We start from the raw sequence: 22,618 nt of genomic DNA, 5'->3' as shown, positions 1-22,618 counted from the left end.
ATGAGATGTACTGTGGGGAGAATGAGGTCAGTTTTTGTCATCTTCGCAGTAGAAGATAAAGGGCCAGTTTTTCCACCTTGTGTAGGTTACACTAGTGCAAAGTTGATATTAATTGCAGACCATTCTGATAGTGTGTTCCACCCACTTTGCAGTCAGTTGGGACAGTTGCAATTGACTACACAAGGTATAAAGTAGTGGTGAATCAGCCCAAGAGGGTCTGAATCTTTTCTCACTCACAAAAGAGTAAATCAGAAGTGAGAGTACAATCAAGTCCAGAAAATTCTCTTGAAAAGGCACTTGCAGCAAAGGTTGTCAAGGTAACAGCTTTTCAGGGTGCTTAATAATATAAAATAATAAGCACTCACACAACTCTTTGCAGCTCCAAAGCACATTAATTCTCACAATATTCCTATGAGATATGTGAATAGCATCATGCCCATCTCAAAATATAGTGAACCCACAGTCGGGAGGTTAAATGACTTGTCCATGGCCACACAATGAGTCAGTGGCAGAGCTGATCGGAGAATTTAAGAATTCCTGGATCCTGATCTGATTTAAGAATCTGGTTCCATCCAGAGGGAGATTCATGTGGAGGGCAGCCTTTTCTTCACTGCAGTGTAGCTGGAGGGATAGCTTGAGTTTTGGCCCTAACCTGATGCCCGTGCTCAAGTGCTGCTGATGCTTAAGCTACTCGAGAGGAGTTAACTCAAGTGTTGATACCCTGAGCTAACACAGCAGTGAAGAAAAACTCTTGATGACTGTCATGATGCCTTCTTTAAAGTCTTTGTATCTAGTCTCCTGCCCAGTTTATTAGGCCATTCTGCCTTGTTACACGCTGACCATGTCACGTAATTGTTTGGAGGCTTTGTGAATACGAGCACGACTGAGGAGTTGTTAGTCACTGGGTAGCAACACTGGCCTTGCCATACCAATGCAAACCTCTAGTATAGACATGCCCCACTTGTTCAAGTCCTGGTTTACACCGTGGGGTCAGTTGAACTAGTGCAAGTCATGGTTCAATCAGTACTCCATGGTCACCCTGATGCAGCTGCCCATGGCTAATAACCTCAGTGTAGACAAGGCCTAAGATTCTGACCTATGGTAGATCTACTGGCTGGAGAGGTGATGTGACAGAAAAATATGATAATAAAACATATAAAGGCAGCAGATGTCCCAGCAATGTCTGAACTTGATCCTGCTCCCATTGAAAGCAATGGTAACACTCCCATGGACTTCAGCTGAAGCATTATCTGGCGCAATATGGGCTTATGTCCAATAAAAAAATAGAGGGAAAATGGATCAGAATGAGTAATTTTAATGTATTTAAATTAAAGAATTTATTTTTCTAAAAAAATCCCCAAACAAAACCAAAACAAAACAGTGGTTTGATCTCTAGATACAGCAGCACTGTGACATTATTAGACATTATGTACGAAGAATTCAAGCAGCCATAGAACACAGAAGCCATTATCTTCAGTAACAACCTCAAAATGAAACTAGTTTCATAAAACAATGTTAGAATCTCCCTGTAATAAAACAACAACAAAAAACCCTTTGGATACTAGGATGATTTTTTGTGTGTGTACAATGCCAACAGCCACTAGTTCTTCTAACTGAGAACATTTGCTTTAATTTATTACAAAACTGATTTGTTGACTGAATTATGAAAGACAACTTTAACATTTCTTTAGAAGTGTCTGTTCCTCTTACAGAGACTACAGTATTAGCAGTGCTTAAAAACATTTACTCCTGGATACGCTTTTCAAATTAGATCAGAAGAATACTGTGTGTGTGTTAATACCAAATGTGAATTTTAATTTTCAAAGCAGGTGAAAAGACTAGTCTTAATATGAAACTCTGCAGTTTTACAATTTAATCATTAGTCAGATATGGGCAAATACAAGATGGTTCATGAAATTTTTAGATCTATCTACATTGCTTGGAAATGCAAAATGAAGTTTTTACATCCTCCACCTTCAAAGTAAAGGCAAAAAGTTGAATCTTTTAGACAAGTGTCCAGTATTTAAAAGAAGTGCAATCAAAGGAGATTGCACTCAGCACATACAATATAACTCACATGGACTGGTTAATAAACACACTGAACAGCTGTGGAATGACAAGAATGGAAAATACATTTATAATCCAGGCACTATCTGACATGTTTCTTCTTTCCTGGTAGTGATGGTTCCTTGGGGGCCATTTGATTTCCAGAAGGCCTGGGATTCCCTTTTGAAGTCCTTTGATCCTAGAAATGTGATAATCTCTTTAGTTTTCATAGATGGGCCACTGAGTTTTCCCAACGTTTGTCCAACATGCATCATTCTGATTTAACACAGCATTTCAATTATTCGGTATCTAGGAATTCTGTCACATGTGGAACAACTGTTCAGCAAGCAAAGAGAGATTTTGAAGTTTAACTGGTGATTATTTTGTGTCCCCTCCCTCATAGATATTTGTTTTTAATATAAAAAGGGGAGGATCTTGAATGATTGCTATTACTGATTAGCTCTGAAACAAGGAAACGAACACTTCAAAGTCTATACTGTTGCTCTGCAGGAGGTCTCGCTGCTGAAGCAAAGTGCATAAAATCTCAGCATCTCAAAGGAACTAGGACAAACTATTAAAAAAAATCGTGAACCCTTATTTACATGAGTTGTCTCACTGAAGTTACATAGGTAAGAGCTGCTGGATGAGGCTCAATTCATTCAAATAAAAAACAATTAATATTGATACTTCACATTTTTTTTTTTTTGTCTAGAGACTTCCAAGTGCTTTACAAAGGTGGCTAAGTTTCATCACTCCTTTTATAAGCCCAGGGAAACTGAGATGCGCATAGGTTAATTTTGTTGCCACGGGCAAGACAGAGAATCAATGGCCAAGCTAGGGATAGAATCGAGCACTCTTGACTCCAAATATAAGCAAGCGAACAGGGGAAACCTGAGCCAGACACAAGGAGATCATCTTAAATCAAAAATTACTGCCACTGCCAATGTAAGTAATACATTGTTTAAGAGTTTCTCAGCGTATGGCTCTTCCTTTATAAAAAACATTTGATAGTATTCTGCAGTAACAGACCCCAACATGGCAGCTGATATTTGTATTACTGCAGAGTAGAAGTTATTAGTACAGAATGCTGTTGGGTGGCAGACTCCTTTTTTTAAGCATCCTCTCACAGCACTGCATAAAGGCTATTAGTTGTTATCTCTAAAGGAGGTTGCTGTCCTCCTGACAGATGGAAGCTGGGAATTTGGGATGAATAGGATTTAAGCCTGTTTGTTCGGCTTTAGCCTAAGGACACTCATCGGTATCATTATTTTTTAAAGGATAGGTGGAGTTAGTGCTTGTGACAGCTCTGGAAAAGGGTGTCCTCTGTTTAGCCACAGCTTCTCTTGCACTTCCTTGCTAATGGATCTCAACCCAGCCTGGGATAGACCAGGACCACCTCCCAGGATGAGGGCAGGTCAATCTCTGTGTCCATTCACCCCTTGGCCTCCCAGTTTTAACTGCCTTCAAATGTGCCAGTGATGTTTTGGTGAAATGGGCACCTGTGCACTAGGCACTTATGAATGTTGTTATTTAAATTAAAGTAGCAGCCCAAGGCCCCAGTCAGGAGTGGGTCCCATTGGCTAGGTGAGGTTCAAACACACAGGAAGACATGATCCCTGCCTGGAAAAGCAGACTAGCCCTAGGCATTCTTTCAAAGCAAAGAGGAAGTCCAACTTTTCCAGTGCTGCTTAGAGAATGCTCAGGAGCAGCTGATGAGCCATCTCATTTTGATCAATATATTTAACATGTGGGAGGGAGCCTTACAAACTTTGAACAACAAGAATTTGTGAACTTAAAGACGAGAACCTTTCACATGTACACACCCACACACTAACCTAGTTCTCAAACTGTACTTACGAGTTCATAGATACTGTATCTCCCTGTTTCTGCTTATTTTGTTTGTACTACAGAAGTTTGTTTATCTGAGGCTTCTCTACTGAAAAGGATAATAGCAACTGGCTTGGAAATTGAGACTTGGATGGAAAAGTAAAGATGCCAGTTGGATCTAGCTTGGAAACATGACAGTTGGCTTAACAAAAATAGTCCCTACTGGATTTTGTGTGTTCTATTCTACGTATACTCTGAAGAAGAAGAAAAACCACCTCTATATCCGGTAAGACACCAATCAATCAGCAAAGTTTGGCTACATGTTTCTTACAATGAAATTGGACATAGTTACCCGGGGAGAGGAATGATCACAAGTGACTTCAAATATTTCTTAAAGACATTCCAAATTTTCTATGAAAAACAGAGCGTCAATTGAACAAATTCCTCTTAATATCTATATTAAATAGATCTGATTCAGTACTGCAAGAATGGTATTCACTAACGTTCATTTGAATTCCTACTGGCTGCTTGGTTTGACCAGTTTTGTGCGTTTTTTCATTTGCATGAACAGGTTTTTGTTCACACATGTCTTTGGAATGGCTGTTTGTGCACAAACACCCTTATTTTCACATGAAAAAGGTTATATGTGCAGACTCAAAAAATATTTATTTGCTGTTATTTTCACGTTTTAGAAGTTTCAATCATCCAAGCAGAAAGCAGAAAAAATGCCATGTGACTCCTTCACACACCACTCATAAAGAATCATTGAACTGGAAAGTTAATGAAGAACCCATAGACTGATGAATAATTTTCAGCCTATCTGGAGAAGACTTAAAAATAAATCCAGTTGCAGAATTCAGAATCCGTTTGTAAATGATTTCCAAACATTTAAAAAGAGCTAAATTTGCTCAACAGTCTACTCATACAAATAATTCAACCAGCTCTAATCTTGTGCACTTCCCAAAAGGATCTTTGTTCTAACTGGAAAGATAATAGATTAAATGAATCTTGTGCTGGAAAACTATGAAATAACTATTTCTTTCTATTCTTTTGCCATGTGCAAACCCATCTCAAAGCTATTCATTATGATTCAGAGTACTAAACACTCTCTTGCTAGCAGTATGCTCTCTCCAAAGTAGTATAAAGAAATTATAGGCCTGGTTTTCAGAGGTGCTGAACGCCCACCGCTCCCATTGACTTCAGATTGAATTGTGAGTATTCACCACCTCTGAGAATCAGGCTCCATGTGTTTGGGGGAGTTAGGTTGTGCAACAAATTGATTCACTTGAGTTCCACCCATAGCAATCTGTGTTCCAATTTTTACTGGATCACACAAGTGAATGTGAGCACAGTGTGTTCTTAGCCCAGTCTCGAGTGGGATATATAACAAAAAATACTGCTCAGTTTGACATAGTAGGCAAGCCCTGTTCAGGAGAATCCCAGGACTGGCGGTCAAGACTGGTATTGACTGGCAGTGTTGTGACTACCCATGATGTTCCTTCTAGACAGGGTTATCAATTGGTCATTTAGCCTTAACAAACAGCCTTCAAGGGAGGGTTCACTGTAATTAGGTTTTTCATCTCTAATCTAATTGTGAAGCATTAAAACAACAAAAAAAGAAAACGGAGTCTTCATGGACCAAATGGTTAAAAATGTAGGGAATGAGCTCCTCATGCATACGCTCTGCACTCACCCACATTTAATGATGAATATTAATATGTGATTCTTATTATGACTTTTATCCAAGAGCCTCATCACACTTTACAAACATTCCTGATTTAAGCCTCACAACCCCACCCCGAGCCCGGGCGGCAGGCAAACGTTATTATAAACATTATTCTAATGGGAGGTAGGTGCCTCTACAATGCCACAAAGTGAGGGAGTAGCAGAACTGAAAACACAACCTAGGACCATGCTCTATCTACCACTCAGTGCTCCCTTTGCTTTGCATTTGTGCTTATGAATTAACCGGTTTGAGAGAGCACTGACATACTGCACACACAGATGAATCTGAGTGTTGTTCTGGCACGTGGACATCAGCCTCTCCCTTTGAAAAAATGTATCCCAGTAAGGATATTCTAGGCAAAGCAAGTAAAGTTCTACATACAAAGCTTCTCATACACACTGGTACTGAAACAGTGAGCCCTACATTAAGCCCCACAGAAACTGAGGTTCCCCTTAGAGCTGCACTTCGAATTGTCACCTACATTTCTTGAAACTGGGTGAAATCCACCCTGATGCAGAGGGCCCATGCAAGGCCATCCACAGAATGCAAACTTTGCATTAAGGGCCTAACACAAAGCCCACTACAGTCAGTGCATAGATTCCTGCTGACTTCAGTGGGCTTGCGTCAGAACATAAATGGAGAATTTCACTCACACAGTACTTCTCTCATGTCTCAGGCCTACTAGTGAGTTGGAACTATTACAACTAAACTGGAGACATAATTAGTCCAAATTCTCAGCATTCACTTCTCCACATTCTTTCACCTCTGCTCAAATCTGCAGTGGCATCACTGACACAGGTGAAACCGCTGGCACTCTGCCTGTTTGATCTTTGCATTGATAAAGTGAAGGGTAAAACCCTCTGCACCACCGCATCTTCCCAGAACATCAGTCAGAAGGAAGAGGGAGACAAATTTTCATTGCTGTTTTGGATTGTTTACAACGCAGACTTAATTACCTGTATCTCTACAAGTGATTGGGAGAGTCCACAACCTTATTAGTTGCCCTACGGGGTGTCTTGGCTTCTTGGCATACTGTACTCCATGACAAACACACATCAGCCCAATACATACATACATAGCCCAATAACTCCATTCCTTTCTCAATCAGCTAATTTACAAAAGCACTGACCTTGTTCTGTCCCTTACTGATCTTAAGTTGTTCTAGAACTTACTTTATTTTGAGTCCTTATCATTCATGGTTTTGCCTGTAAAAAACCTCATGCATTCTGTTGCTCTTTCTGCGTTGGCCACGGAAACCAATTTCACACCAGCATAGGTGCTGACTCCGTGGGTGCTCCGGGGCTGGAGCACCCACAGGGAAAAAATGGTGGGTGCTGAGCATCTACCGGCAGGCCCCCATCAGCCCCGCCCCCCCCCCGTGTTTGCCGCACACCGGTAGGCCCCGCTGATCAGTGCCTCCCCCTTCCTGCCTGCGCCTCCCGCCCGCCGCGATCAGCTATTTCGTGGCGTGCAGGAGGCTGCGGGGACAGGGAGGAGGAGCGAGGGCGCGGCGCACTGGAGGGAGAGGGGCGGAAAGGGGTGGGAAGAGGCGGGGTGGGGGTGGAACAGGGGCAGGAAAAGGCAGGACGGGGCCTTGGAGGAAGGAGTGGAGTGGGGGCAGGGCCTAGGGCAGAGTCGGGGGTTGAACACCCCTGGCATATTAGAAAGTCGGCGCCTGTGCACACCAGTCTAATCATAGAAATGCAGGGCTGGAAGGGACTTCAAGAAGTCATTTAGTTTATCCTCCCATACTGAGGCAGGGTTAAATATATCTAGGCCATCCCTGATAGGTGTTTGTCTCACCTGTTCTTAAAAGCCTCCAATGATGGGGATTCCAGAACCCCCCTAAGTAACCTGTTCCTTGTGGTTAATTAAACATACATGTAGTTCTTGCTAGAAAGACGCTAACCCAGTTTCCCTGGATAGCACAGACATGGCCTAACCTTAGTGTAGTCATTTAATTCTTAGACATGACATGTCAGACATCAGTTGTCCCAAAAGTTTAGGAAAACTCAATCAATTCAGCATGGTCAACCAAACTATTTTACAGCAAATGTTGAATTCAGCAGATTCCGTCTACACCAATGGGTCAAATGTTTCCCAATATCAGTTGAAATGGGTGAAGCTGTGTTTGACACCTGATGTCCTACATGGCATGTTTGAGAATAGATACACTCCTAGCACATAGTATGCTTTTGTTAACTGGTTCATAGTATGGATATTGAACCTGACTGAGCCCATCTATACCAGTGGGACAATTGTTTTAAACAATAATATGGGGTAGCCTGAGATGAAACATTGTGGAATCAAAAAAGGGCAAACTATACTGTTTTACAATGGGCACTGAACTCAGCTAACTGTACTGGGACAGTCATTTCATCACTGGTTGAGGGGGCCAGAAAAGGAGCCATGCAGCCTAAGGGCTCTAGAACAGCTCACTTGAAAGTAGACATGGGCTGGAATGGATATAATGGATGTAGAAAAGTTGAGATCCAGAGCCGAACCTTCCTGGCTTGGTTCTGTCCCCTATAGCTTCCCTGGCCAGCACAGATAGGGCTATTGGGTCAATCTCCTGGTAGCTGTGTGACATAAGCAACTAAAAGCCTCTCACTTGTGGCCTGATCCTGTATCACTGAAATCAATGGGAGCTTTGCTGTTAATTTCAATGGGTGAAGGATTTCAGGTCTTTGAAGAACTGATGACAACTTGTCTTTCTTAGCAACCCTTGCTAACATTTGTTCTTTCTCTCATTAGCAATAGTAAAAAAAAGTTTGAAAAGGGGAGGACTTAAAACAGGGTTCCATTAAAAACAATAAATATTGTGATGATCTAACAACAAAAATAAGTGCAAATCTCAACAGTGCTGGTCCCATGACATTACGAACCTCAGACATAGCAAATAGTATTCTTAGATGCGGCAAAGTCTTGACTACGTATAATAGCATTTAATACAAGACTTTACAAACCAACAAAGAGGAAAAATGTATGCAGTGTTGCTGTAAGCCAAATATACAGATGTAAAATTATTAAGAATAAACTGTGCCATAAAAATGCATGTCAGTAAAATCAACTTGATAAAGTGAAATATGAATAATTTTCTACACTTACTAAAAAGAATGATTTCTCATTTGAGGCTCTGGAAGTCTTGAGTCACATTTCTTTTAAAAAAAAGTCTTAAAACACATGGCTTTACAGCTGCTGCTCAGAAAATATACACCCCAAAGTCTGACTTTCATTTAAATACAAATGTACAAAATGTAAACTGAGACAATAGAGAAATTTACAAAACTTTTCTTTAAAAATAATAAAGACAAAATTCAGTTCTAGTATGATGCTATTTAAATACGTGCAAGTAGTCATGTTCGTTGAATTTCTATTGCAATGTTCTAAATAGACAAATCTGATTCACACCATCTTGAGTGCCACCTCCAAAAACAGACCTGAGTGGAAATTTCTTCATAAAATGTGAGGCTCCACTGGAAGGAATGGATAGAATATCTCCATTGCAGGGAGATCATTTATTTTTTAACTCAACGGTGGATGCTCTCTCATCCTTAGAAGCTCCATAGATTATAGTGGAAGGATGCAACACGTTGTTTCATGAAAGTTGAGTTCGAACTAGCTGCTTCCGGTAGAGTTTGAACTTACATGGTTTGAATTTATGTGGTGATTTAAACTCGCCTTTGAATTCGGTGAACTCTTTGAATTGTTTTGATGCTGGAGAAAGGAGAAAACAATGATATTTATATCCCCATAACATCCCATACCTCCCATCTGCCTCACATTTTGGTCATGTCATATTATCCTGCCTCCTTCTGGTCTTGTAACATCGTGAAGATTTACTGAAATAAAACTTATTTAGCGTGCTTGTCTTTATTTTCCATAGGTCAGAAGAACCATGGGAGCTCTCTAGAGCAACAGAGAAGAGGATACACATTAGAGGAGTCAATTCAATACAGCACAAACAGTTCTGGCCTCCTAGGCTTTGCCTTCCTCAGAGCATACCTGCTAACATTTAGGGAGACATGCCTTGTAACCAGGGCCGGCTCCAGGGTTTTGGCCACCCAAACAGCCAAAAAAAAAAAAAAAAAAGCCGCGATCGCGATCTGCGGCGGCAATTCGGCGGGAGGTCCTTCGCTCCGAGCGGGAGTGAGGGACCGTCCGCCGAATTGCCGCCGAATAGCTGGACCTGCCGCCCCTCTCTGGAGTGGCCGCCCCAAGCACCTGCTTGCCAAGCTGGTGCCTGGAGCCGGCCCTGCTTGTAACTCCAGTGTAATATGCTGGGTTCGAAATGTTATGTGGAAAAATGGTCAATATTTTTCTAAAAAATAAGGCCTGTCACTCTTAAATAAGGATGGTGGGTAGGTATGTCAGAGCTAACACAGCAAGGAGTGTTAGGGAATAGCACATGGGGCCCAGCACACACCAGTGCAAAGAGGACACAGTGCTGTGCATTCAACACAGTAAAATAAGAAAACCAAGTCTCAGTCGTGAGCACCACTCATGCAGTAGGGAGGCCCGGTGGAGAGAGACAGAGGAGGTGCTTGTTTTGGGAGGGAGGCAGCAGGGTTTGGGTTCATTAGCATGACTAGTTCTCCCAGCCTGGCAGCCAGCATTGCTAATGCACCATTCTTAGCACGTGTTCTTTTCATGGACAGTCCCCAGTAGCCCTGGACACAAAGGAATCATTAGGGGTGGCAGAGCTGCCCTTGGTTGGATATAGGTGCTGAGCCAGGGGTTACTAAGAGCCTCTGAGGGTGGGACTGAGATCAGTGTCCGGAGTAGAAGGTGCCCTTGCAAAATTCCAGCCTAAACTACCTGCAGCCTGTCGAGGGGAACATGATAAAAAACAGAGCTGGTCAGGAAATGGGATTATTTTCTGCAGAAAATTCAGATTTTTCAGCAAAATATCAAAAACTGAAGTATTTCAGCCAAATCCCAAAATTCTTTGATTTGGAAATGTTGCTGTGGTGCCTCTTGTAGGAGTCGCATTTCAGTTGCCTCATGCTCCCATTCTCCTCTATGGGCCTGACTCCCTGGTTGGACAACATCTCCTATGTTTTGGGCATTCGTTTATTTAATGAAAAATTGATGTTTTCCATGAAAAGCAGACAATTTTCTCTCTCCCACAAAATCATGTAACTTACAAACCCAATTTTCCATAAAAAAAACAGCTTAGACGGAACCATTTCAACCAGCCCTGATAAATATCAGAGTAGTGATGGCCACGTCTTGGAAAGTTGAAAGTACTGAATCAAATAAGAACTCCTAGGTGCAGACACTTATTTGAACCAACTGAACATACGGAATCTGCAACACCAAGTAGAAAATTACAAGGAAACTGTGAGAACAAACCCTGCCTGGTATTTCATGTGTCTCATGATGGACATACCATAAGGGTAGCATACATATCATACTCAGAGACACAGGCGCCGACTTTCCAAAGTGCCGGTGGGTGCTCGACTTCTGGCTCTGCCCCAAGCTCCACCCCTGCCCCGCCTCTTCCCGCCCACTTCCGCCCCCTCCCCCGAGTGCGTCGTGTCCTCACTCCTCCTCCCTCCCCTCCCAGCCTCCTGCACGCCGTGAAATAGCTAATTGCGGTGGGCGGGAGGAGCTGATCGTCAGGGCCCGCTGGTGGGCAGGAGGGAGGGAGGAGGAGTTGATAGGGGGCTGCCGGTGGATGCTCAGCACCCACCATTTTTTCTCCATGGGTGCTTCAGCCCCGGAGTACCCATGGAGTCAGCGCCTATGCTCAGAGAGGCTCTTTGTGTTACATTTAAGGTCTCACCTGACGTTTAAATATTCTATGTAGTAATCCTTTCTTGGGTGGCTCTGGGGGGTAGCTTTTGTTTAGGTCCGGTGAAATAGTACCATTTGGTCCAAATACATTTAGCTCTTTAAAACACTCTGTTTCTATCATCTGGTAAAACACGGAAAGAATAAAAAGAGATGATGCATTATTACTATTATTTATTAATATTACAAGAGACTCCAGATGCCCCAATCAGGACCAGGGGCCCCATTATACTAAGTGTTGTACAAACATGAAATAAAAGACAGTCCCTTCCCTAAAGAGCTTACAAACTAAAGAGGGACAAGATGTGACAGGAGGGTGTAGGACGCAACAAGGGCCAATCAGCAACAGGACACCTCTCTGGCTATTGTTGTTAGGCAGTTTACTGTGGCTCTAGTAGCAGAGATGGGGCTGAAGATGTACAGTCTTCTGATGGCTTGTTAAATTGAACTGAATAACTCTCAGGCCCTAGAGTGGGAAAATCAGAGTTAACGTCCCAACCTAAACACCACATTCAGTTTCACTTGGAGCTTCCGTAACTAAGCAGTTCTGACCGCTGATGCTGTCAGCCCAAGTCGACCTGACCTTAGCCACCTCGAGGAAGAGTCTCACTATTCAAAACAGCAAGGCAGTTTAGTCAGTTTTCCCACCATATTCATCACCTCCCCTGAGGTGCTGTCAGCATGCCAAGGAATCAATACAGTATAAAAAGCATCTTTTGCCATCAAGGGTTTGAATGGGGAAAGTATATTGTGTTAGAACAATAGCTGAGCCCCTACCTGTACTGGCAATATAACCTAACAGATGGCTTCAATCTCTAATGTATATGATTCTGCACTATTCCAATAAGTCTTATTAAGAGAATGCCCCATTAAATTTTGCATTGTTTTTCTTTCCTATGTTGGACAATATAAAATACGGATTGGCCTGAACCCAAAAGGCCAGTTATGAGCCCCCCTAAACTATGGGGAAGTTTATACTTGGATCTGAACTTTACTGCTGGCTCTGTTTCTACAGCAGGCAGAACAAATCCCCCAATCAAAAACCCTGGCACTTCAGAAAAGTTCAGATCCAGATTTAAATGCCGCAGCTGGGGCCCATCAGATACAAAATAATGAATGAGAGGAGTGTCACAAATAGAGCGCCACATTAAGGCAGCAATCCATTCCGCGGAAGTTCTTTAGAGCAGTTATCAGAACATCTCCATGGAGACCAGCAGGAGGAAGTACAGGCGGACCCTTGCCAATTTACACAAATATGCAGAATCAGCAGAAACAGTCACCTGAACCTGACATCTGTGGTACTTTATAGATCTTGAAAGAGTGCATTTGTAACTTATGAATGCATTAGAGTCTGGCACGTTACCCAGTGGGTATATATTACTGGAAGCGTACAACTGCTCTTAAGCAGCTTTGGGTTAGAGATTGCATTAGGGCGATATGATCATGGTGTACCCTTACCTCATTCTGCCATGGAATAGATACGGATCCTGTGGAAAACTTGGAATAGAAATCATCATCTGTTTGGTCCAGGTTTACCCCTTTCACTGTGGAGAATTGCTCGATGTCTAACACATCCTTGCAGTATACTGCTCTGGGCTGTCTCGGCAGAAAAAGCAGGAGAGAAAACGTCTTTGAGTCTGGACACGTGCCTTGATTCACACACTCATTCAAGTGAGAATGTCTGACCAAAAGTGACTAGCCACATCCTGCCTTCCTATACTTGCTCTGCCCATGTGTTTATCGTCAAAGGCTGACTTGCTTTAAGCATTTAAAGCTTTCACTTTGAAGTCCTTACAGCATCAGCAGAACCACAGTGGGTTTTAGTCATCCATGTAGCACATGGCTAAGAGGTGAAGTGACAAGGACAGAAAAATAAGATAAGGTAAAAAGAGGATAAAAAAAATAGTGGTCCAGTGGCAGACTGGGAGATGTGGTTCTCTTCCCACCTCCATTCCTGACTGTGTGACCTTGGGCAAGTCAATTAACCTCTCTGTGCTTCAGTTACCCTCTCTGTCAAATGGCTATAACAATACTATACCTCTCTTTGTAAAGTGCTTTGAGATCCCATGGGGGGGAGGGATAGCTCAGTGGTTCTTTCTTTTAGAGAGGGACACACAAGCCATTCAAAGACTAGAAAATCTGTGCAAAATGCATACCTGGGATGGCTCTGTCTGCCCCAAATGGAAGTCTCATTCTGCTCAGCCAGCTGTGGTGTTTGCAAGCTTGAAGCTTTAAAGGAATTTGTACTAAATGCTAAAGAACACAGAAGAGGTTTGGAGTTTTTCCGTTGTTTGTGTTAATAGCTCAGCTCTTTCTCAGCCGTTGGAAACACTCTAGAGCCATTCCTATTAACTGCTACAATTTTCACTGCTGTATTTCTGCAGATGCAGTCAAATACCTTTAACTATTTTAATATAGTTCTTAGCTCTCTGGAATGACTGCTACGTCACTTTGAAGAGACATTTTCCTCAGCTAACAGACCAATAGTCAGCCATATTGAACAGAAAACAGAAATACTCCCTAGTGGTTACTTAACATGGACTCATTGCATGTCCATAGAACTTACCCTAGCTGCACAAAGTTACCCTTTAACACAGGCATTACCAAGATGCAGCTTGTAGGACTAGTGTAGCCTACAGAATTCTACAACATGATACACTATCTTCCTTAACATGGAAGTGGAAGTGTGGCTTGCAAAGCCTAGAGATCCCAGCATGCAATGAGTTATCTAGAACTGAGCAGTCTGGCCAAATTAATCAAAATGAAGTGCTACATGCTGGAATCTATATTCTCTGTGTGCTGTGCCTTCTGATTAAAGATGAGGGCTGCTATCGTCTATTTAATTCTCTGTGGCGGCAGTGTGGTCCAGTGGCAGACTGGGAGATGTGGTTCTCTTCCCACCTCCATTCCTGACTGTGTGACCTTGGGCAAGTCAATTAACCTCTCTGTGCTTCAGTTACCCTCTCTGTCAAATGGCTATAACAATACTATACCTCTCTTTGTAAAGTGCTTTGAGATCCCATGGGGGGGAGGGATAGCTCAGTGGTTTGAGCATTGGCCTGCTAAACCCAGGGTTGTGAGTTCAATCCTTGAGGGGGCCATTTAGGGATCTGGGGCAAAAATCTGTCTGGGGATTGGTCCTGCTTTGAGCAGGGGGTTGGACTAGATGACCTCCTAAGGTCCTTTCCAATCCTGATAATCTATGAATGAAGAGAGTTCTGTGAGTGCTGAATTATCTAGTTTAGGTGCAGCTCTTGAGTTACCAATAAATTGCCAGGCTGCCCTTAATGGGGCAAAAAATTATGTGCCTCTACTTTAGCAAACACATGGATAATAGATGCCCTCTAGCCATTACATACCACAATTAAGCTTTTAGTAGGCTCTAGCTGATCCCATATTTGAGTCCAGAATTTTCTAATTTTCTTCATGAGAAAGAAACACTAGTTTGTCTCCTATTTCTTCCCACTGAAGCAGGTCATAACACCCTGGGCAAATTGGCAGGAATAACGAGGCTACATAGTAAAGTGCAAAGCCAACCAGAGCAGCTAAAGTAAACTTTTGTAGCTTTTAAACCACTTTGGTTTGATTGAGTTTGCAGCAATGCAAACCAGAGCTGCCAAACTGTTACTTTTCCTAATACGTTAAAGCTACAATGTTTACTTAGAGCCATATGGGGACTTTAAGGCTAGAAGGCCTAGCCAGACAGACACGCTTGGGAGAGGAAAATAACCATGGAACTCTGTGCACGGGGAAGGAGATGTATACTACAAAGGGCTTTGAAACTTTTATTACTGTCACTGCAATACTGACCTTCAGTATGTGCAATAGTGATGGGTAAACCTCAGGGGGAGGGTCAGAGTTGGGATCTATTTCAAATAAGCACTAGAGAAACACAGTCCTGGGGGGCGGGGGGTGTTTAATACCTGAACCCGATTCTGAATTTTTTCAAACAACAGATTTTTTTTATAATGGGCCAGACTTATTCCCCCAGAGCAGAACATTGGGCTGTTTGAAGTCTGGGTCCAGATTTTGTGGTTTAAGCTAAAAGCGTATCTAGCTAAGGTACTTAAATAGCCCTCATTATGGTCATATCGGAGCAGCTCACAATCTATAATATATTTATTCTCACACTACCCCTCTGATGTAGGGCAGTGCTACTATTCCTATTTTACAGGTGGGAACAGAGGCCCAGAGAATATAAGTGACCTGCCCCAGGTCAACCTGGAAGTCTCTGGTGGAGTAGAGGAGTGGTTCTCAAACTGTGGGTTGGGATCCCAAAGTGGGTCACAACCCTGTTTTAATGGGGTCACCAGGGTTGCTGTTAGACTTGCTGGGGCCCAGGGCTGAAGCCAAAGCCCCACGGTCCAGGGCCGAAGCTGAAGCCCGAGGGTGGTGGGGCTCAGTTTACAGGCCCCCTGCCTGGGGCTGAAGCCCTTGGGCTTTGGCTTTGACCCCCTCCTGGGGTCGTGTAGTAATTTTTGTTGTCTGAAGGGGGTCGTAGTGCAATGAAGTTTGAGAACCCCTGGAGTAGAGAATTGAACTTACCTCGCCTAAGACTGGACCATTCTCCCTCTCTGTACAAATATACATACATGCTTAGCTGAGCTCTCAATCTCTTACGTCTCCAAAACTGGAGTGGGAATTCTGTGAAAATATGCTTCCCTATGAACTATCTGCTACTTGCAGGAGGCCTGGTGCCAGTTGGATGAGCTCACAAGGCACAAAAACAGGGGAGAAATAAAAGGAGTTCTTTTGGAACCTAAGAAAAGGTTGAGTTTAAGTTTGGGGCTCGGGAAAGGGTGTTATTTAAACCAGTTCACCATCCTTATCCCAAAAAGAAATGAAACAAGGCATTGCCAGCTATGGGAAATATAAGGGAGCGGTCATTTTAGAAAGACATCTAAAGAAGGGGTGTGTGCAATATATTCTCTCTAGATCCAGTCAAGTGGGGTTTTCTCTACCATATGCTACTCACATCAGGGACAAAGGGAGGGTCCAACATTCCTGCCTCTAATCGTTTGAAGTTCATACTCTTGAAGAATGGGTGCTTCTTCACTTCCACTGCACCTTCCCCCTGACATCCCAGCCTCTGCTTCACGTCTTTGGTTAGTAGCTGAAACAGACCAAGAAAGATCGTAAGAAAGCCTGAAAAGCAATAGCCCTACGATGATATTTTCCCTCCTGTTTGTGCTTGAATAGGGGCATGGGAACAGGAGAATTATCATCATGAGTTAACATCATGACATTGTGGTAGAGCCTAGAGGCTAAACAGATCAGGACTCCATTGTTCTAGGCATTATTCAAACATATAGACAATGATCTGCCCCAAAGAGCTTACAATCTCAATAGTGTTGTCCTCTATCCTATAGTCTCCTCCCACTTATTTTCAATGGGTGGCTGAGAGAAGAGGAGGTTTGACATATGCCCTATAGTCCCACATGTTCTCTGAACACTCGTTCTCAAGCTACTGTTGTCGGAATGATGCTCCTTTGTTACTTTGGCCTGTTTACCCCTGCCCAGTGTAATACTTTCCAGTATAGCATGTAATACTGAACTTTTAAATCATATCTTTTTCGTTACTCAGCCTACTGGGCCCATTCCTGCTCCCGCTGAAGTCAACGGGAGTTTTGTCAACGGAGCTACATTGATTCACACCAGCTGAAGCTCCAATATGTGTCAGTATCAGCAATATAACCAGCCTCCATCAGCCCAAGCCTAGATTTTTACAGGGCACCATAAGACACCATCTCTGCACTGCTACATCGGTTCCTAGATCCTGAATTCAGGCATCTTGTGATGGGCTGAGGGAAGCTCACTTGCAGCTTTGGAGGAGATCTGGAGACGTCTACAGAAGAATCAGTTTGACTGCAGAGATTTCCTCTCTGCTCACAGGGATCCTTAATAGGGCAATGGGGATTAACTGAACTCAGCATAATTGATAAATTAGATAAACATGCACAGGAAGATAACCACAGAGAGATGTGTGTTAGAACCAGAGTCCATTGGGAGGCCTCTATGTTTCTGATAATTGATCTGGGAGAGCCCAGTTAGTTCAATGAGTGAGATATTTTGGTGCCTAATCTTTTTAAATCAAGTACCCGTAATCAATTAGAACAAGCCAATGACTTATTACACGGTGTTTACTCAATCTAATTATTATATTTTTTAAGCACTGAAAGAAAGGCAGAGCTATGTATGTAATGACTACCTTTGCGCATCAGCCTATGCCAATTACTGATGGCCTTTTTTATATGTCGCTACTGCATCACAAATTTCTGACATTCTCCTGAACCGTGAAACTGACAGTGGCCTGAAAGGTTTGTGGGGGAGGGGTTGTCTTCATTCAGTTTAAGTGGCTTTTTCGTGCATGCATGCATTTATAGCCAAAGCAGTGAAACATGAGCCACAACTCATAAACTGAACAGGAGTACTTGTGGCACCTTAGAGACTAACAAATTTATTAGAGCATAAGCTTTCGTGGGCTACAACCCACTTCTTCGGATGCATAAACTGACACTGCTTAGGAGACTGCAGTTGTCTAATATAGTGAAAAATACTTCCCCTTGATAAGTCAGAGGCAAATAAATATGCAATAAAAGCAACTGATTTTACAAAAAGATGAATGTTAGCTGTGTTAGCGTATCCTCTCTAGCGAATGCTGATTTCTAATGCTGAAAGACTGGGAAGAGAATAAAAAACCTGCCCTTTTAAATGAGAAGGGGGTACTTACTAGAATCAGGGGAATACCATATGGGGAATATCCGACAGGAGAGTTTTAACTAAAGACTCTCCTGTGGCAGTCTGATTCCAAAAAGGCAGCCAAAGACATATGCTACACGGACAAGTCAGGCTAGAAAAAGCCTTAGGTTAAAAAGGACTTGATCATGCATTAGCAGCAAGACGTATAAGGGGTAGTCCCTCCTTCTCTCCAAGCACTGAGAAAAAGAAGAAAAAACGTAAGATGCGGGAGAAAGAAATACTGCTTCATTCACAACATAGAGGGAAATCATTGCACAGGAAGGTACAGCTGATAGTTCACACAGCTCAGCTGTTTTTTACTTACAACATCTCAATCCACCAGGGGGTAGCAGAGGAAAAGCTAATTGCAGCAACTACATTGCAAACATCTAGTATTTGAGCAGCATTACACTTTCAAAAGCATCAGAAAAACATGGCTGAGTAAGTAGACAACCCCCCCAGCCAAACAGACTCACTAGCACCCTGCGATTTATTTGCCTCTTCTGAGTATTCAAGCTGACCATTCCTAGTGGGTTCTGCCCCCAGCGGAAGCAGATAATCAGCAGGGACATGGCCCCTTGTTTGAGAACCTCTCTGGGGAGAAGATTGTAGCCCACGAAAGCTTATGCTCTAATAAATTTGTTAGTCTCTAAGGTGCCACAAGTACTCCTGTTCTTTTTGCGGATACAGACTAACACGGCTGCTACTCTGAAACCTGATCTCTGGGGAGACTGCTTCCAAAGATGAAACAAGGAGTAATAGTTCCCTTCCTGTATTTCACCTCTCTATGCAGCACAACAATCACATCTTCCTCTGAATTGAAGGGCTGATGGAGCTCCAACCCTAAGATGGGCTGGAATGGCAAGAGAAGAAAAATCACCAGGCCTTTCTTTATCATCTCCAACTATGCCATTCCTACAGAGGGAGTCCTACTGCAGTGAAACCCCAAGGACTGGACATGTTGATAAACCTTGCTGAGGCTAACAAATCACCCTGAAAAATGGCTGTCCTGGTGGACTTGGACTTCCAGGTCTCCATTTTGAACTGTGATGTTCAGGATCTTTGAACCCTGATGCCCAGGGGGAAATGTGAACAAATCTCTAGGCATCTCTCCAGCCTTAGTTCTGATCCAAGAGCCTCAATAATCAGCAAATGGGAATGTAGCCTCCATCATCAGCCTGGGCTTTACCATGTTCCAGGAACTAGGAAGGGGACAAATGACTTTGTGAGGGAAAGGGAAGTTCTGCTGAATTTTACCATACAGCCCATTGGACGGAGGATGCCTGCAGGGATCATAGCACCTCAGGCCTGGGGAAGGAAGATGGGGAATCAGGAATCCTTGCTGCAGTGGGAGGGTTGTCTGGAGATGTCATGCCTAGCCGTGATGTGTTCCAGTGCCCTCTGGATGAGTGATGGTCTCAGCTGCAGAAGCTGAAAGGACTGTTTGCTCCTGATGGAAGGTCTGTAATCTCTCCTCGGGTGCCTGGCTAATGGCAGGGGTTTCTCGCCCTCATCCTTGGCTTATAGGATAACATTTCCTAAGGCTTCTCCAGTTTGCTCCCTGCACGGCACCAACAATTTGGTGGTTTGCCTTCCATTGCCTGATCCATTAATGGCTTGTCACAAACCTAGTCACAAAGTATCCAGGGAGAAGTCTATATCAAAGCCACTGACTACTGGTCCTTAGCCTCTGAGAGGGAGCTGATACACACCTGAATAGCTTGAGCAATAGATGCCGAATCAGCAGAATTTTAGTGTGGCAGAGGTGTAATTGCCATGCCAGGAAGACTGAATCTGGCAATCACTGGGCAAAAGGTCACTCCCCAAAATGATGACCAATTAATTCACAAGGTTATCAATGACAGTGTTAACCTTTGGGAGGGTGACAGTCTGATTTTGGCACTGGGACTGCATTTGAGACAGCTTAATGAGCCTCAGACTTATTTATTAGCTCCACTCGATCTAATCCCCTTCACAGCTCTTTCGGGGTGGTGCAGAGGGTTTGAAGGACAGCGTCTAGTTGTTGTCTCACAATAGGTTCAAGTGGTCAAGGTTCAATGGTTACCTGGTGCAACGTCATGCTGAAACAGTCCAGGGGAAAGAATCTTTCCTGGCACTCTTCCGCTGGATCCAAATCAGACAACTTGCCTTGCTCAGATGAGGGGGAGGAAGGAAGTTTTGCTTTTGATGGCTTGGACGAGACTGTGAACTGGGATGCCTTGAGGCATGTTTCTCTGCATTTGTGTTTTTTTAACCACAGCAGGGTTCTAAATTTTGCCCTTTATAGGGAAAGCTCACTGAGGTCTGATGGCCTAAAGAGTTTCCCATCTGAGTCCGACTTTTCTCCAGCCAATTTCTGTAGCTCCTGGTCAGAGAGGACAAAGACCACATCTGCTTCCTGCCTTTATGCTGAAGGGATCCTCTCCTCATATGAGAGGAGAAATCCTAACGCAGAAGGCTCTCTTTTACTCTTAAGTTCCCACTGGTTCTTGGACTTTACTTCTGCTGGCTTTTTCCTGGAAAATGTTTTACTGATGTCCAGAAGCTTTCAGAGCCAGCGCTGCTGACCACTGAGATGCAGTGGGCAGGGGTGGACTTGGAGCAGCCTGTGTTAGATAGAAGATGCGTGCAGCTCTTGCTCAGGATGGAGGGAAGACAAACAGGCCCCACTGCCTTGTTATAGTTTCCAACAGTCCTTGCAGGGCTTCCACCTCTGGGCCGGCTGGGGATATTAACTCAATCTGGGAATTGATCCTCATCTGGCTGAAAATGTTGGCTCCTGTTTGGTACATGCGGTCACAGGGTGTGGTGGCTGAGGCTGGGTGGGGAGACCTGAGTCCCTCAGTGGTGTCCAGGAGCCAATTTGCAACAACCTTTGATGCAGAAACCGGTCTTTGGAGCATGAATGGAGTTGGCCGCTGGTGTATTGCTGCTTCTGGCTGCGGAGGCATAGGTGGAGCAGGCAGCTGGGAGTTGGCTGAAACCGCTGGTCACTGCACAACTGTCTGGCCACTGCTGAGACGCTGCCTCACAAGACCCACTGAGCCTGGATCCGAAGGGCCAACAACTGTTCCTCCAGCTGGGGCCACTGCCTGGAAGCTGCTTCTGCTTGTGCAGTGGGGTCCGTTTGAGAGGAGAGTGCACTTGCTGGGGGAACTCCACCTGGACACAGAAAGGGCAAGATTCTCCTGCCTGGCACAGCTACAGGGAACCAGCACTCAGCTCTCTGCCTTTGCCTGAGGCAGTAAAGAGAAGCTGCTGTACGCTGCTGAGCAATCTCCTTAAAGAGGCCGCGAGTCCCAGCAGGGACAAACCTGGAGCCATATGGAAATTCTATAAGGACTTCCCAATGCTCTGTAGCTCAGGTGAAGTAGGAGACTGCTTATCTGCTGCTGCTGGCAGGAAGCAGAGTGGACTGGGGAGTTTTGTAGAAGGAGGTGGCCCACCACTCCACAGGCATTGACAGGTCCTCCTGCTTGCTGAAGCTCCAGAGGGCTTTAGCAACAGTCATGGATACGAGACTGAAATGTCCATCCCATGTAGACACGACCAGGAACGGAGATGACGATTGTGTATTTTGAGCCGTTTGCAGAGGGTTTTCTTTTTAAATGTTAAATTTGCAAAAGATGCATTTAATATGAATAAGGCACAACAAAAGCAAATGCATCACTACTGATGGCAAGGCCTCTTGGGGCATTAGCCAAATGACCAGAGCAATCGTACTTTAATCTAGTTCAGAGTCTATAGTCTATGAACAGAGCTACAAATCAGAAGATCTCCTAGAGACCCTAACGCCAACCAGAGAAGTTGATCCTAAGCAGCAATACTTTCCATCAGGATGACACAGGCACAAAGTGGGATGACAAGGGTATAAGTGAGGGCAGAATTTAATCCACAGTGATTTACATTCACCAGCATAGGGCTATCACAAAATGGTCTGAAATGTCAATGTCACACTAATGCTAATGCTCTATACTTTGGTACAAAGGATTCTCTGATCCTTTGATGTCACAAATTCAGATCTCAGGTGGGGATTCCAACTCTGTAATGTCAGAGACATTTTCTGTGTAGTTTTCCCCCTCTACAGGAAAAGAAACAACTGGAGCAGGGATTGTTAAATAAATCAATCCACAGCCCTCTTATACATTTATGGATTAAATATGTGTTAGGAGATTCAGTCTGTCAGATTCATATCATACGATATGACAAAAAAAGCCTTTCAATCCTAAAATGACAGGAATAAAGGAAGCAATTTATGGGGTAATATGGAAAATGCTGAGCAGGGGGGAAAAAACAGCATGAGAGTCACAACACCCGTTAAGTCAATTAATATAAGGGGGCCCATTAGATTAATTTTGATCTCAAAATAGAAACAAGCACCCAAAGGAGAGACTTTGTTTTAACTAACTTTTTTAAGGTTAGAAAAATACGACACCGTGCGTGTGGTCAACACTCAGTGAATGAACCATACTGATACTGAATGGG

General features: G+C 43.6%; 1 protein-coding gene across 1 annotated transcript in view; it reads right to left on the bottom strand.

The window, feature by feature from the left end:
• Positions 1 to 1,858: 1,858 nt before the first annotated feature.
• Positions 1,859 to 22,618, bottom strand: part of GRK5 (G protein-coupled receptor kinase 5) — a 239,237-nt gene continuing 218,477 nt past the window's right edge. The window contains exons 13-17 of the mRNA XM_029911366.1: positions 16,371 to 16,508; positions 12,854 to 12,991; positions 11,388 to 11,519; positions 9,248 to 9,316; positions 1,859 to 2,245 (exon numbers count right to left, since the gene is read on the bottom strand). Coding sequence (XP_029767226.1) covers positions 2,150 to 2,245; positions 9,248 to 9,316; positions 11,388 to 11,519; positions 12,854 to 12,991; positions 16,371 to 16,508 — 573 coding nt within the window. The 3' untranslated portion in view covers positions 1,859 to 2,149. The remainder of the gene's footprint in view (positions 2,246 to 9,247; positions 9,317 to 11,387; positions 11,520 to 12,853; positions 12,992 to 16,370; positions 16,509 to 22,618) is intronic.

The sequence above is a fragment of the Terrapene carolina genome, unplaced genomic scaffold, assembly GCF_002925995.2.
Source record: "Terrapene carolina triunguis isolate 2854851 unplaced genomic scaffold, T_m_triunguis-2.0 Scaffold95, whole genome shotgun sequence".
NCBI lineage: Eukaryota > Metazoa > Chordata > Testudines > Emydidae > Terrapene > Terrapene triunguis.
The sequence above is the reverse complement of the archived record's forward strand: the minus strand, read 5'-3'. Positions and strand labels throughout refer to the sequence as shown.